This window comes from Seriola lalandi, unplaced genomic scaffold (genome assembly GCF_002814215.2).
Source record: "Seriola lalandi dorsalis isolate HSWRI2012SDOR001 ecotype SW California unplaced genomic scaffold, Sedor1 jcf7180002054383, whole genome shotgun sequence".
Taxonomy (NCBI): Eukaryota; Metazoa; Chordata; class Actinopteri; order Carangiformes; family Carangidae; genus Seriola; species Seriola lalandi.
Genome location: NW_019524936.1, coordinates 610,838 through 625,701, shown reverse-complemented (window position 1 = coordinate 625,701; position 14,864 = coordinate 610,838). Strand labels below are relative to the sequence as shown.

General features: G+C 41.7%; 2 protein-coding genes across 2 annotated transcripts; one reads left to right on the top strand and one right to left on the bottom strand.

Annotated features, from left to right (window-relative positions):
- The first annotated feature begins 1,209 nt into the window (after positions 1-1,209).
- pnmt (phenylethanolamine N-methyltransferase) lies at positions 1,210-4,019 on the top strand. Its single transcript, XM_023409092.2, has 3 exons — positions 1,210-1,415; positions 1,623-1,833; positions 2,523-4,019. The coding sequence occupies exons 1-3, from the start codon at positions 1,244-1,246 to the stop codon at positions 2,959-2,961; spliced, it is 822 nt and encodes a 273-aa protein (XP_023264860.1). The 5' UTR covers positions 1,210-1,243; the 3' UTR covers positions 2,962-4,019.
- A 131-nt stretch (positions 4,020-4,150) lies between these two features.
- Positions 4,151-14,339, bottom strand: LOC111657088 (protein phosphatase 1 regulatory subunit 1C-like). The gene is made up of 5 exons (XM_023409072.2): positions 13,903-14,339; positions 7,853-7,936; positions 7,073-7,148; positions 5,641-5,754; positions 4,151-5,540 (listed from the first exon to the last, which is right to left on the bottom strand). The coding sequence occupies exons 1-5, from the start codon at positions 14,029-14,031 to the stop codon at positions 5,407-5,409; spliced, it is 537 nt and encodes a 178-aa protein (XP_023264840.1). The 5' UTR covers positions 14,032-14,339; the 3' UTR covers positions 4,151-5,406.
- Between the last annotated feature and the right edge of the window lie 525 nt (positions 14,340-14,864).

Genomic DNA, 14,864 nt, shown 5'->3' with positions numbered 1-14,864 from the left:
GGCTGTGGGTTTTGAAATTTAACAAGTAATCTTAATGGAACAATAAATAGGATTTTTTCCCTCCCCATTCTCTAGAAGTAAAGCGAGGAGGTATGTGACATTTTTAGTCTGCTCAAACTGAAACTGGATATATGCATTCATGTAGTGGAGCAGATGTAACTCTGTCAGGTTTGATGTGGATCTTAAATGTAAACTCCATATGCCAGAGGTCATCGTAATTTCCACAAGGTCCTGCGATTTAGGTCAACAATATGCCCTTTAAAAGTTTAATCCAGTTCATCACAAGAGAGGGATTTTTGTCTGTAGTGGTCAAGGCTGGGAAAGCCATCCAGTACCTAGAGCATCAATGACTATGTGTTATATTGCACTTACTCTCCACCTGCATGCATGTTTAAATTAACTGGACAGGTCATTTTTCTAACACCTGTGGATTTCGACATTCTGTGCAAGCAGAACTTTAATTAGCATTTCCAATACTTTCATATGTTTCCTCCACATGCTTATGCAGACACAGGCCTATCAAAAAATATGTTTCTGTAATCATCCATAATGAGCATGAATCAATACTTAAACATACACAAGATTATGTGTAACATAACAATTTAAATGTCTGTTTCCTTATATTTATTGACTTATATTTTAGCAGCTAGTTAACATTGTAGTTAACATTTTTTGTATTTTGTATATGGTAATTTAAATGCAACATGGAGACGTTTCCTTTCCCTTGCCACTAATCACCGTTCCCCATCTCTCTGGCACTCGATGCGAACATAACCAAAGTACAATGGCCGACAGGGACTGTCTTAGAGATACACTTGTTTGTGCCTTTCAAACAGGGTTTCCTGCGACCAAACTGGTCTATCGTTTGAGTGTAAAAGGCCCTTTAGAATGATTGTGGAGATATGGAGGGCCTCTGAGGGATGAGTGGAAGACCTGAAAGCCTTATGAGGAGTCCATTAGTAGGTCTAGTGTTGGAGGAAGCCCCCTGATCTGATGGTATCAGCGCCCGAGGGAAAGTGGACAGAACAAATGCTATCAGGCAGCAACACAGGCCGAAAAACAGGATCGCTATCTCTGCCCATGAAACTCAAAAGCAGCCCAAAGCACAGAGACACACATAATGACCCAGATACACATGCACATGCACATGCACAGGTATATAAGTTGGCTGAGGTGGCAGTCATGCACCTGAACACTTACCACCAAACGGAAGCGTTGGGCAGAACCACACAGCAAAGTGAGGATGGAAAAGAAGGGAAAAGAGAACGGAGTGGCGGCCATGGCAGCCTGCTACCAGAGATTTGATCCTGCAGCGTATCTACAGTATAACTACACTCCTCCGCGGGCTGATTTTGAAAGAAAAGACAGCATTGTGCCGTGGAAACTGGCATGTCTCCATAGAGCTTTCACTGAAGGTAAAGAAATCGGGTGATGGATCATGTAAACTATTTTGAAAATGTACTGGTTTATCCAAAAGTTTTTAAATAGTCAATTGTTTTTAGTAATAGTATGTGTTAATTTAATTTCACACCAATACTGGGACTTTTATGGGAGTAAGTATTACAGATGCTGGATGCTACTAATTCTTCTTTTGTCTGCTCCTCTGTCCTCCACCTTCCCAGGAGATGTGAGTGGCGAGGTGCTGGTGGACATAGGTTCGGGGCCTACCCTGTACCAGGTGCTGAGCGGCTGTGAGGTTTTCAACAAGGTGCTCCTCACAGACTATCTGGAGGTAAACAGGCAGGAGCTGAGGCGCTGGCTCCAGGACGAGGAAGGCTGCAACCTGGACTGGACGCCGTACCTGCAGCACGTGTGCAAGCTGGAGGGACGACGGTACAACCCGATCCCTTTCCTCTGTGTTTGAGAAAAGCGCGTAGCATGGAAGTTTCTCAAACAACATGATCGTTGGTAGACTACTGCCATCAGAACATGCCTATAGATGTATTTGCAATGTGAAATATATTGTTCTTTTAATTATATAGAGCTCCTTCCTTCTCCTTCCTTCTCCCCTTCTAACCCTGGCATAACAAGCCTTATCGTATCCGTCTTAATTTGTTTCAAGAACCTTAGAATTAGTCAGTGATCTTCTATAAAGTATCATAACATCTCACATTTCATTAGGCCATCTCATTTAGCAGAAGAAGACATTGGCGGATATATTACAGATTGAACAAAATATGATATAACCTGTCACTTGGTGAATTGAGGTGCTGGTATGAGGGGTTTTGTTACCTTCAGCCAACGCCAGGCCATCTGTTCCCAGTCTGTGTTCTATAAATTAACTGGCTGCTGGCCGCAGCTTCATATTTACCATACAGACATGAAGGTTTTCTCTCTCAACAAGAGTTTGTTTTATTTCCCAAAACGTAATGTGTTAATGTCTTGTGGAAAAATCAGGGCAATCACCATGGAGCAATGCTAAGTAATGTGCATACAGAGAACAGAATCTCTTTCAAAACTAGATGTCGTGTGGATGGCTGTTTTCATTTTATTTGGTGCTTCATTGATATTGTCTCTACCAGGCCTTCAGCATGGATGGAGAAAGCTGCCAAGCTACGTGAGGTCATCACAGACATCCTCCCAGTCGACGTGCATCACCCGCAGCCTCTGGCCCCGGACGCCCTTCCTTCAGCAGGGGCCGACTGTCTCGTGTCCTGCTTCTGTCTGGAGAGCGTCAGCCCTGACCTGGCTACTTTCACCAGGGCCTTGGGCCACATTGGGAGGCTCCTCCGGCCCGGTGGCCACCTCCTGCTCATTGGAGCCCTGGGAGAGAGTTACTATTTTGGGGGGCCTGGGGTAAAGATCCCTGTGGTCCCATTGAATGAAGCCCAGGTATGTGGTAGTTTGAAGGAGAGCGGCTTTACTCTGATCCGGCTGGAGGTTTATACACTGCCTCAAGACATGAGGGTCGGGGTCGATGACGTGACTGGGGTGTTTTTTGTAAAGGCAAGAAAGGACTAAAAGATAAAGTAGGAGAGGAGGTAATGGATAGGCTAGGCAAAGGTTATTAAAGGTGACAGTGAAGAAGTAACTCTACTGATGAAAATATTGTAGATTAAACCGAGGTAAATGCATGATGTAGCACAGCAAACAATTAAATGAAACGATAATGGAATTAATTGTAATGCTAATAATACCCACACATATTACAGATTGTTTTTTGGGTGAGAGGTTGCTTTGATAGAGATCCTCATTCATTTTACAAATATCCGACTCTAGGACAAAACATGCAGGTGAAACATTCCACTTTATTCATCTCTGTTTCATTGGTCCAGTAAATTTCTGAGGGTGCATGCGATGCGAGACATTCCCATTCGTTACCAAAGCAGCTGTTGGTGGTAGAAACGTAATTGCACATTGCCTCCTGCTGTTCAAACTCAGCAACTACAGCACCAGATTGTAATGCTTCAGTTCAGTTCTTATGGCATATCTTAACATAGCAGTGTTCTAGCTCTTTATATACATTAGGCCTATATTTTGATATGTTATATATTTCTCTTCAGTTAACTGCTACTCAGTTGAGAGGTTGATGAGTTGCCTATTGTGTTTTGTAATATATGATAATGTGAATAAAAGGAGCAATGTTAAAGCAGAGGTTTTTTTTCATGATGTTTTCTTTGGGCACATTGTGTTGATATGAACTTGTTGTCAACGTTGAACTTGATGGAAGTAGAGATGGTTGACAGCATTGTGACTAAGAATGAAAAGGGGTTCAAAAAATGACTCATGATTTCTTATGCTTTCAGCTCCATGGATTAATCTTAATATGTGCTATGCGGATCAATGTTATTTATAACATCATATATTAAATATAAACTGTGTAATTAGAAGTATTCACCACTGGGTGTCAGTAATTGACCATATTGTGTGGCTATGAAAATATCAGTCAAGGACCCCAAACCACATCTGCAATATTGCTCATACTTTGTTGATAGATTTGATTTGAAAGATAAATATAAAAACCAAAATATTTTTTCTATGTTTTCTGACTTGGCTAATTTTGATGGATATTAAATGTATCTAAGTGCAAAAACTTTCTCGGGGTTCTGATTTAATGAAACTCCCTGTCTGCTGTCCTTTGCTGTATTTGAACACATACACTTTTTTTACACACAATTCTTCAGACGTACAATCACACAAACACCAGCAGCCCATTATAATTGTTTTATTAGCAACCAAACACAAAACATTATTTACATACAGGGCCATGAATGAACCTTCATCCTCATCACGAATATATTTGTTTTCGAAAAAATATAGGTCTACTTTCAGCTCCTACCTACCGCACCATCTTTGTTATCCGACACAGATCATGCTTGCTAATCGCCATGTTACAAATATGAAACCGGTACAACTGTGCCGCATTATCACGATTAGTTGGATTAGGCTGACATGATTTAATCTGGTCTGCTGTGGCTGTGACTGCGCTCAAATCGTCTGCAATCAGACTCAAACTGAGAGAGTTCAACTTGAGAGGCAGCCTTGTGTGACCCAGATTGAGTTTTGAATGAGTCTGACTTTGTACCCTTGTACACTGTAATATAATGTGTATTATACTGTATATAATTTTATAGTTTATCATATCTATATACTATGCTAACCCCCGGGACATTACTCAGAATTTCTGCCCACACAGTATGAGACAACAACCTCATCACATGCCTCGAACAACACTGCTTCTCTGCTGCAACAACACTACACTGCCATTACACGACAGATAAAACTGAATTTTATACATTTGCACAGTATACACATGGTTATTTCAGGTGCATATTACTTGTCCCCTTGCATAAAAAGGGAGGTACTGTCCTAAGCCGTATGCATCTTCTGCTATATTTCTTTATTGTTCTCGAGGTGCGCGTTTGAGCACCAGTGACCTGTGCAGTATGTTTCACTTGGCAAATAAAAGGTCATTCTGAATCCGATGCTTCGCACGTGGATGGAGTTCTATGGAAAACTTGTCCCGTGGAGCAATTGTCAGGAAAACATGTTGATATCTCGAATCCTGTTGATCTTATTAAAAAAAATCAAAAAACACATGTAATTGCAAGAGAAAACGCCGCAGTTCTCATGTTTCTGGTGCAGTGTCCTTGGCTGATTGGAATTTAGCTCTGGCTTCCTCGGCTGACCGAAGACGTGATTCCCTTCGCAAAGTCTCAGGTTAAACTTTTCCTCATGAACAGCTTATTAACATTCTGACCTTTCTTTCTCGATGCCCGTCTGTTTTTTTTCCCCCCTCTCCCTCTCTCTCTCTCTCTTTTCCACATTCAACATTCCTGTCGCATGCATGCACACACTCACAGACCCATCTAACACACACTCATACATACACCCATGCATGCCCACACATGTGCTATGCAAGTCGGCTTCCTCACTAACACTCCATCAGAGCTTCGTCTTCTTTTGTCATTCTCCCTTTCCTTCCTCTCTTTCTTTGGCCTCCTCCTCGTCTCCGTGGTGACGGCTGAGATCAACACTTACTGTTGAAATGTCTGACGGAGCACATTGATCCCTGAGCGGTCTGCTTTCTCCTCTTAGATCTGACGAGAAAGAGATTTCAGATGTGTAAGCAATCTATATCTATATTTGGTGCAAGTGCAAGTGTGAGATAGAAAAATGGCGTAATGTGAAAGACCCCACCTGTAGCTGAGTCTGACTGCTGGCTCTTTTTCTCACCTTCCTCTTCTTCCTCCGCAGAGGAGGGCTCCTCTCTGTCCAGGGAGGCCAGGTGGGCCTGGGCCATCCTCTGGACAGCTGGGAATACAAATCAATACAGAGAAAAAAGACTTGATTTCACAAATAAAGCTCAGTTTACCCCTTTAATGGACATAATGGATGGATGGATATGGATGGAGATTATTAGTGCCTGCATTTATGTTTGTGCTTTGACTTTCTTTTGCTGCTTGCACTAATGTCAAACCTGTATTTAAAGGATATGGTTTAATGACTGAGCCAGTGGTTCAATAAATAATAAAATTTAAAAAAAAAAAGGAGAGTGGAGCCCTGACAGCTGCCTCTTGTTAATTTGAAACTATATTCTTAGTTATTACCTATTATTATGATCAGTTATTACCTCTGTCACTTGCTTGTCACTGGTTGGGCGTGGTCAGAAATTTGCTTTGTTGCACCTGTCACTACTACTCAACAGCGATGTCTCGTAGTGCTGGACTACACCTGCACATCACTGCGGCAAGGTGAGAAGTTAAACCACTGAAGGTCAGCAAAGGCAAGTTTTGTTGGGGGTTGTCAAATCAAGGTTCGGATGTGCTTAAGTAACGTGAAGATGAGATATGTGTCATAATTCCCACCAATGAAAATATTGAAGACTATGTATTGATGATCTTCTGTTATAGCATTTGTGCCCCCACCTGAGTTGTATACATACATAGTGCCTGTGTTTCACCCCTGTGTATTAATATGCATCTGCATCTATATCAACTGATATGGTCCCATGTTTGAGCATTTCAAGCATTCAGATGTTTTTTTTTCTTAATTTTTCATTGTGGCAGATGATATTTGGTATCTTAAGAAATAAAGAGATTGTATTGCCGTTATGTAAAATTGTACAGGTATGTCATCATGATGTGAAATGCTATATGTCACACTGATCAAATTTCAGTAAAACAGATATTACGAGAAACAGCAGTCATGATTGCAAGGGTACAATCCTTAATTCCCAAGAAGCAGAAGATAAACAATAATAGATTATATATTCATACCAAATAGTAATATTTTAGTGTGACTATGGGTGTTTCTGTTAGTGTGTGTGTGTGTGACCATGTTGCAGCTGTGTGCCCATCCTATAATCCAGGATGATCCAGAACAGACTCACAGCTGTCTCTGCTCCTAATCTCACATAACACACACATTCACACACATGGAGACCCACGCAGAGACACACACCTCTCACTGGGTTTTCTTTTTTTGGATACGCACGCATTCCAAACAGATATAGACCACATGGCAATGGCAGAATTAGGCCTCCCAAATTCACTCATTTTGTTGTCATTTGTTACGTAAATTCAAAACACAAATATTGTGATGACACAAACTCTGGAGACAGAGCACTTACCTTTAAGTGAGGGTGGCTGGTAGGTGGAGGCGTGGACCAGTTTGGCTTTCAAGGCTCCATTTTCCCCCAGAACCCACTGTAAAACATCCAGTATACGTTTTAGTGTTACATCAGTGGGGTTTCTCAAAATACTATTCACATCAATCATGAAATACAGTAGATTGTGGTTGGCATGTGGTAGGAAGACAGAAAAGACGACACATTCCTTCAAGATGGAAGAGTCTAATGTAAGAGAGATACAACCCAGAGTCAATGAAGAGAGGGAAAAAGTTCATTTAAAAAAGCACTTTATCCCATTTTGCCTGCTTTAGGGTCAGTAGGGTTGTACTCACTGCACAGTATATGTTACTCACATTGAAACTTTTTTTGCAATTTAAAAAGGAAAACTCATATATATGGTCATATATATCTTTTGGTATCAATCTGTAGGAAACAGCATTAGTTCCAAGGAGAATTTGCTGTTGTTGTGCACCCACAAAATACATGATACAAAGCGAATTTCCGGCCTTCGGGAATACTCTTCTGCAGCCGCCACAGAACAAACATCGCAACAATCAATTTCGTGTACACACAGAGCTTGACAGCGTAGCGAGGGTTTAACAATCAAGACAACATAAAATCTCATCCCCCTCACTCAGAGCACAGCGACTTCTCATCGCAATTATGTTCTGATGATGCAGAGAGAGAGAACTGGCATCTCTTCCTCCCCTTGAAATCACCGGACCTTCACTGAAAGTCGCTCGGTTTTGATTCCCAGAGAGCGCACATCAGCTGATCTACCTGATGAGGGCCGCTGTCTTCGTCCGGTGAAGGTGGATCTGTCAATCTGAAGAGTGTAGCCGGTGTCGGCCTCCGACGTCGGATCTTTGCAAAGAGAGAGAGAGAGAGAGAGAGAGAGACAGAGAGAGAGAGAGAGAGAGAGAAAAGAGAGAGAGAGATAGAGAGAGAGTGTGTTCTGTGAGAATTTGCATAGTTCCATGTATGTTATGCAAAAAAAAGCAAATACAATGTCACAACTGTGCAGCTCACAACTATCTTGTCATTCTTGACGTTGTGTTTACTGAGGATTTTTTTCCATGGCAACTATGCATTACATTATACAACAATATTCATTCAAGATTGTTGTCCAGATTGTGTGTGAATGAGGATTACATCTTGTCATAGATGGCGGCTGGATTACTTAAATTTGCTTTCTATTTTCCTGCATGTTCCCATCACTTGGCTTGAAATCACGGATGTTTTTCAGTTCTGCTGCCCACTGTGTGATTTCCACAAGAGATGAATGTCTACTTTTACCCTCTTGAACAATCTAACATCATACTGGGGAATAATTGCTCTCTTGCCTTCAGTGATTGGCCGGCGGCTGTTTCACAGTTTAAACGTTGGTATTCTGTTATTTATATTTTACATTCTTCATAGTCGCTTCATAAGGGGAAGACACTTTTGCTGTTTTTCAATCTTTTAATTACGGCTGCAGTAAAATGAATATAAAGCAGAGTTTATATAAACTGTGTAAAATCATCTCCAGGGTCATGGCAGCTCTCACATAAGTGCTAGTGTCTTACTTTTCTTTTGCTGTTGAATAGAATTTGATGTCGCCACTCAAAAACACATACTCTTTATCTGAATTCCTGCAGATTCATCATCTTCCTTTTATTCTGTCTGAAGCAGTGTGAGTCATACAAACCAAGGGTTATGCAACTGATAAAATGTGACTTCAATATCTCAAATCAGTTTCAGTCTGCTATGATTAAAAAAAAGAAACTGTTGCACAACACAGCTTGACAATAATATCATTCAAAATATTACAATTTATTCAGTTATTCACCGTGAATACATTTGTCCAATTCCACCTACACTGAACCTCAACTGAAGCCAGGATTTTGGTAATAGTTTTAACATTTCTGACAGCTAAAGCAGTTGCTTTTCAAATGAAGATTTTTAAAAACAAAATATATTATCTCTGCTTATAATTTAATGGACTGATAGTGATTAAACTGCCCCTCAAGTATTTAAAATGAGCTCCACGTTGACCAACATTTAGGTACTCCTTATATGTTTGGTATTCGATAATAATCAAATAATACAATAATGTGACACTGGTAGGTGCCATTGTTTATATATTCTGAGTACCTTTTCTTTAAATACTCACTAGCTGAAGCTAAAAGGTCTCATTCTACTGTTCAGTTCAAAACATCTGACTCCGAGCTCTGCAGCCAGTTTTTTAAGGTTTTTAAAGCCTCGGTCTGGAGAGTGAAGACACCTATCACACAATAGGGTTTATTTAGAGATGTGCATAGGACATAATATAGTGAGAGTCAAACAAAAGACAAATGAACAGTCAAGACTGTGGGTATCGGCTATATGGGAGCAAATGTCAACAGCTGACTGTTTGTGAACTCACGATCATATGTGAGGTCGATATTCTTACAACAAAGCCTTTTCAGTAGAAATATGCAAAACTGAAAATGTTATTTTCAACTATTTTTATGGTTTAAAAGCAAACTACGCCAACCTTGGATTATTCCTGTTAAAATACAAGCAACCATAAAACACATTCTTCTGACTAACGATAACCAAGGGTGTTATGATACACACAACTTATTCATCACTCTCTCTCTCTCTTTGTAACATGTTATGTTGATAAAGATCGTCGTGAGGGACGAGCGGCCGCCAAGCCATTCACAGCTGAGAGTGTAGGCATGAAATGTGTGGGCAGCTTTCACGTTGGAGTAACTCTCACTGCTTCGGCCTCCCTCTGTGTGCTGGACTCATACATATTCACCCACTAGAATTAAGCATACTGCCATTGTGTCCTGCACCTGTCTGAAAGCCTTTTCAGACACACTGACCTTTTCTGAGTGTTTCGTCAACACTGCAGCCAGGAGGTTAAGCACCTGCAGGGAACATGGTATTGTCATTGGAGCCTTGTTGTGCACGGCTGCAAATGCCTGTTAAATATCAGCGGTAGCTCAGTGTGGCTGCGACTGGGGAGATTGATTTGAGCTTCCTGAATGGGCAACATGGGTTAGTATGTAACCTACCAGACAAGAGAAATTTGGGGATAAGGGATTTTGGGGATTTGTTTTGATTTTTGATTTATCATTGTTAGACAAATGCATTTTACCAGCCCAACAATGATTTAATAATTCAGTTTTTTTCTTGGAGTAACAGCAAACAAAGAGTGAACGAGACGTGCCTTTGGGATTAATTTGGAAAGAAACACATAATATTTTAGGCTATTTTTTACAAGTTAAGGGATGACGGAAACATTTTAGGTTACTCTCTACTCTGATTGCTCACACTCTACAAAAACGTGTTAATGTAGCCAGAGAGGTCGCATTATATTTGGTGCAACCAATCACAGAACAACATGCCAGTGAGAGTGAGTGGACGAGACTCTAAGCCAACTGTGCACGTCCGGTTTGTTTATAAATGTTTCTGGTCTGATTTTTCTGCATTTTTTTTTTTTATTTATTTATTTCCTATCCAGCTAAATTAGAAATATTGCATCTCCAGCCATGCTGTAGTAGCACAGGACCTCACGTAGTAAATCACTAATCCCCCCGCCCTGTCTCATTTTTGGTATGTAGGATGACCTTCATGGTTACCTAACATTCAACTTCAATACATTAATCTGGATGTTTATAATGCACAATTACATCACTGTGTGGGTACAGTGTCCTAAGGAGCCCTTGATACAGAAATAACCTGTCCACTTAACAATCAGGACCACGCAGCGATGTCGTGTTCATGCGATGCTTTCAATCTATCTGTGAATAATCCTGTGTCGAGCTTGATTTGACCACGACACGTTCAAGGAAACATGAATCATACCAACTCCTGCCATTTGACCTTTTGTTTCCCAGTGAGCCTAGCACCTAATTTTAACCTTCATTCAACAAGATGACTTGAATCGAAACACAATGTTGTTGCAGTAGAGGCCTGGGCTGTAGAGAAGACGGGCCAGTCACACACACACACACACACACACACACACACACACACACACACACACAGTTGCTGTGTCTTCCTCAGTGGCAAACACCTAACTGTTACCCAGACATTTGCAGCTGGTCACTGTATGCATCTGCCCCAGTCTGTATGAGAGAATAATGTGATAACAGGGGCAGCATGGGGAATGATGGCTTTGTTGAATAAGACCCTACTGGAGTTTAGAGCTCTTGGCTGTGCTGTGGTGAAAATTTGTTCTTGGCATGAGCTGTCTTTGCCCTTGATTCAGGCCTCAGTCATCCACAGCTAATCTCTTTGGTTTTAATCACTCATCTCCTTGGCTGATGATTTTTCTCCCTCTCCTTTTCTTACTTGTCTTCTCCGAGTTATCTTTCTTTTTTTTTTTTTTTCTTCCCATTGTCCCTCTCAGCACCTTGTTTCATTCGTTCCTACCCACTCCTTCCACTTCCGTCTACCCGTTTCTTTTCCCATGCTTCTGCTCGCCATTTCAATGCTAATGTTACGGCTGCGTTGTGGAAAAGTTGTGCACAAGCACTTGGCTGGCCTTACCATACACTAGCCCTTATAGACAGCTGTTCTGCTGGTCCCAACTCCCACAGCTTTCAGTCACTATCAGTGTGAGTGGAAAGCATGGTCAGCCTTCCACAAGGGTAACACAAGGACAAGACCCCCCCCCCCCCCCCCCCCCCCCGACCAAATCTCTGAGGGCTGGACGAGAAGGCTTTGGTTTTGACGACCATCTTGGTAACAGCAGCTTTGCTTGACTCTTGCACAGTCACGCTTGAGTGAATAATTCATCAAATCCTCAGGAATCTAAGCAGTGGTAGATTACAAGTTGGGGGGTAAGTGAACCCCCGTCCCAGAGGCAACTGCAACATACTGAGTTTTTTTTTTTTTAATCTAGGAGGGGTACTGGTTTGCAGCATGTCTCGAGTACAGCTGAGTCTCACCCTAGATGACATGGCCATTAGGCGATTTTTCTAATCACCATGGTCCCGCCTGCTCTGCTGGGAAACAGTGGTCAGCTAGAAAATAAGAAGGAAGGAGAAAGACTCTCATGCAGGCAGCCCGGAAAATGGATTATAAAAATGATTTTGCAGCTGAATGACTTTATCCCCTCAGCTGGAATTCTGGTATCTTCAACTTTGCAGAATTTCTTATTTCCTGTACATTGCAACAGCAGATTTAGGGTGACTTTGGTGGCTATAAGAAGACTCATCCTAAGACGTATTACGGCGTAGTAACCTTGTGACCGTTTGCGTGCATTACCAGGGAATGCTGCTGCTTTTATTCTCATTAGATCCACGGTGCAAGATTTGAAGTAATCTTACTCAGCCCTGTAAGCCGGCAAATTGCCAGAGCATCTTATAGGGAAACTGACTTAGCACTTGTTCCCACGTGAAGCTGCCAATGAGCATTTAAGGAGGTGAGATTCATGTGGGAGAACAGAAGTAATGAGCAGTGCTAGTAATGTGAACCTTTCCTGGATCATTTGAGTATAATTACCATGAGATGTTTTAACTCAAACTGTGTTCAGAAGTGTTTCTGAAGGAATGTGTTTAGATTTTCAAGACCTGTGGGGCTGCTTAGTAAAGCAAATGAAGGAATGGTTCAGCACTAGAAAGGGTAAAGAAAGTAGTCCAAAGCCCTAGAGACTGCAAGTTGGGCTGTAAACAACAGATGTGTGAGAAATATTTGAGCGCCTAGACATTACTGATTTATTAGTTTATTTTTACTTTCCGGTCTGAAACAAGCTTTCCAAACAGATGCCCAATTGGAATCTTCCAAATCCTCTGCTGGGGAGAAATCAAGTTTTCTGACATTGCACTTGGGTGCCAATGAGATTTCGCTCTAGGAAGCAGCCCGCCATTAAAACATGAATCACTCTTGTCTTGAAAGTAGAGGGAATGGAGAAACCTACTGGATCACTTAGATCCAACCAAAAGTTATCTCAGTCTATACCTTGATGACCTTTATGGGCTGTTGCCAGATGTAATAGCTGCTCCCATACTGCACAGGCCAACATTATTCCTGTTCACACTGCACTATTTCACTAACATAGTTTCTGTCTGACCATGTCAGCATGTTCACCTGCTTTTTGCTTTGGGATGATTCAGCATAAACTACAGACTTGTTTATTTTACATTATGCACTCACCACCTCTTTGAGATATATGTCTAACAACCCGACACCTGACATTTTTCCTCACAGATGTCGGAAGGGCATTATTACTCAGGCACATAATCTCGTTTTTAATATTACTAACAGTGCTTTATCCCTCACTTCCTCATCTTCCTCCTCTTTCGCCTCCTCCTCCAATCCTTTTTGAAGGGCAGAGATGCCTCATCACTTTTTAAGGGCTCCAAAAAAAAAAAAAAAAACTGAGGCTGCACAGCTCAGCTTAATCCCAGTGCTGCCCATACCCTGCTGCCCACAGAGTCCTAATACGCAACATCAAAATACAGACTTCTGCAAAGTCGTGCTAGACGGGTTACGTAACTGTCTGTCAACCTCGGTGGCAGGGCCTGATGCTTCAGATGCCACAGAAGAGGGTAACACTCACAGACACGAGCGTGTGTCACATTTCAGCCGTTGTTTCACAGCAGGTGGAACTTCTACTACCGACAGTCTCAAAGACACGAAGAAGTCCGCACTTGAACGTTACCCTAGAAAAGTGTTTATGTGTTTACATATTAACTTTCAGGCTGCATTAAAAAAAAATAAAAAAAAACTGCTGATGTAGGCTACTATGTTGACCCAGGTTTTGACCTCATTCCTCCACACACGCCCTCACCCCCACCCTCACCCCCACCACCATCATCCTCATCCCTAGAGGTTCCACATGACGCTCTCACCATCTCCACCTGTCGCGGGTCCAGCTGGGTGGGTACGGAGGAAGGCACGGAGAACTGGATCTTCCTCTTCGCATCCTTGTCTTCCTCTCGCTCCATCACCTCCGTGTCTGCGGGGAGCAGCGGGTCCATGGCATCCAGCCTGACACCGCCACAGCCGAGCGCACAGATGTCCAAGCAAAAAAAAAAAAAAAAAAAAAAAAAGTCCAAGTGGAGTCACTTCCGATTTAACTGCCTGTGTAAGCTACGCGACTCCTCTAATGTCACAAACTGCAAAAAAACAAAAAAATAAAACAAAACAAAAGAACAAACAAAACAAAACAAATAATAATGTGGGTATATTTTTAAATCAATTAACTGTAAATGACCAGCGGTTTCTTTCTGTCCCAGCAGATTTCGTTGGACTCTTGGGTTGCGTTTGTCAGCTTTGCCTGCGTCCTCCTCTCTCACGCCTTTCCGTCTCCCTCCCTCCCTCCCTTTCTCTCTCTCTCTCTCTCTCTCTCTCTCTCTCTTTCTCTCTCACTCACACACACGCGCGCTCACCCTTCATTTAGTACGTCTCTCTGTCCCACTGTGTCTGTACAGTGTCGGAAACTTGCTTCAACTGCAGTTCAAAAGTGGCCCAGAAAGCAATTTCCCTTGAGATGGGCTGAAAATAAGACGCTTCTAAAACTGTCGAGATGCCTTCAATGTCACACAGGTTCAAAACGTATCTTTTGAAATCCAAAGATATACATAAAGACAATGAACTGTAAGCAGAGTTCATTTAAAAAGTGCAACCTCCACAAGGGTCTGTAAAGTTACAAGTATTACATGATACTGAGATAATAGAAAAAAAACTACATTTTTAATTTAGGAATAACAGTAATTTGACGTGCAATTGAAGCCAGATTGAGTCAAACCTAAGTGTTTAAATAACAATAGCACCTATTTTATTGAGTATAAATATCAAGAAACATCATCGT

Excerpts from the sequence above, each read along its gene's own strand:
- pnmt (XM_023409092.2), top strand. The coding sequence starts at position 1,244 with ATGGAAAAGAAGGGAAAAGAGAACGGAGTGGCGGCCATGGCAGCCTGC. Across the intron at positions 1,416-1,622 it reads CCATAGAGCTTTCACTGAAG|GAGATGTGAGTGGCGAGGTG; the intron begins GTAAAGAAATCG and ends CCACCTTCCCAG. Across the intron at positions 1,834-2,522 it reads TGCAAGCTGGAGGGACGACG|GCCTTCAGCATGGATGGAGA; the intron begins GTACAACCCGAT and ends TGTCTCTACCAG.
- LOC111657088 (XM_023409072.2), bottom strand. The coding sequence starts at position 14,031 with ATGGACCCGCTGCTCCCCGCAGACACGGAGGTGATGGAGCGAGAGGAA. Across the intron at positions 7,149-7,852 it reads AAGACAGCGGCCCTCATCAG|TGGGTTCTGGGGGAAAATGG; the intron begins GTAGATCAGCTG and ends GATGTTTTACAG. Across the intron at positions 5,541-5,640 it reads GCAGTCAGACTCAGCTACAG|ATCTAAGAGGAGAAAGCAGA; the intron begins GTGGGGTCTTTC and ends CTTTCTCGTCAG.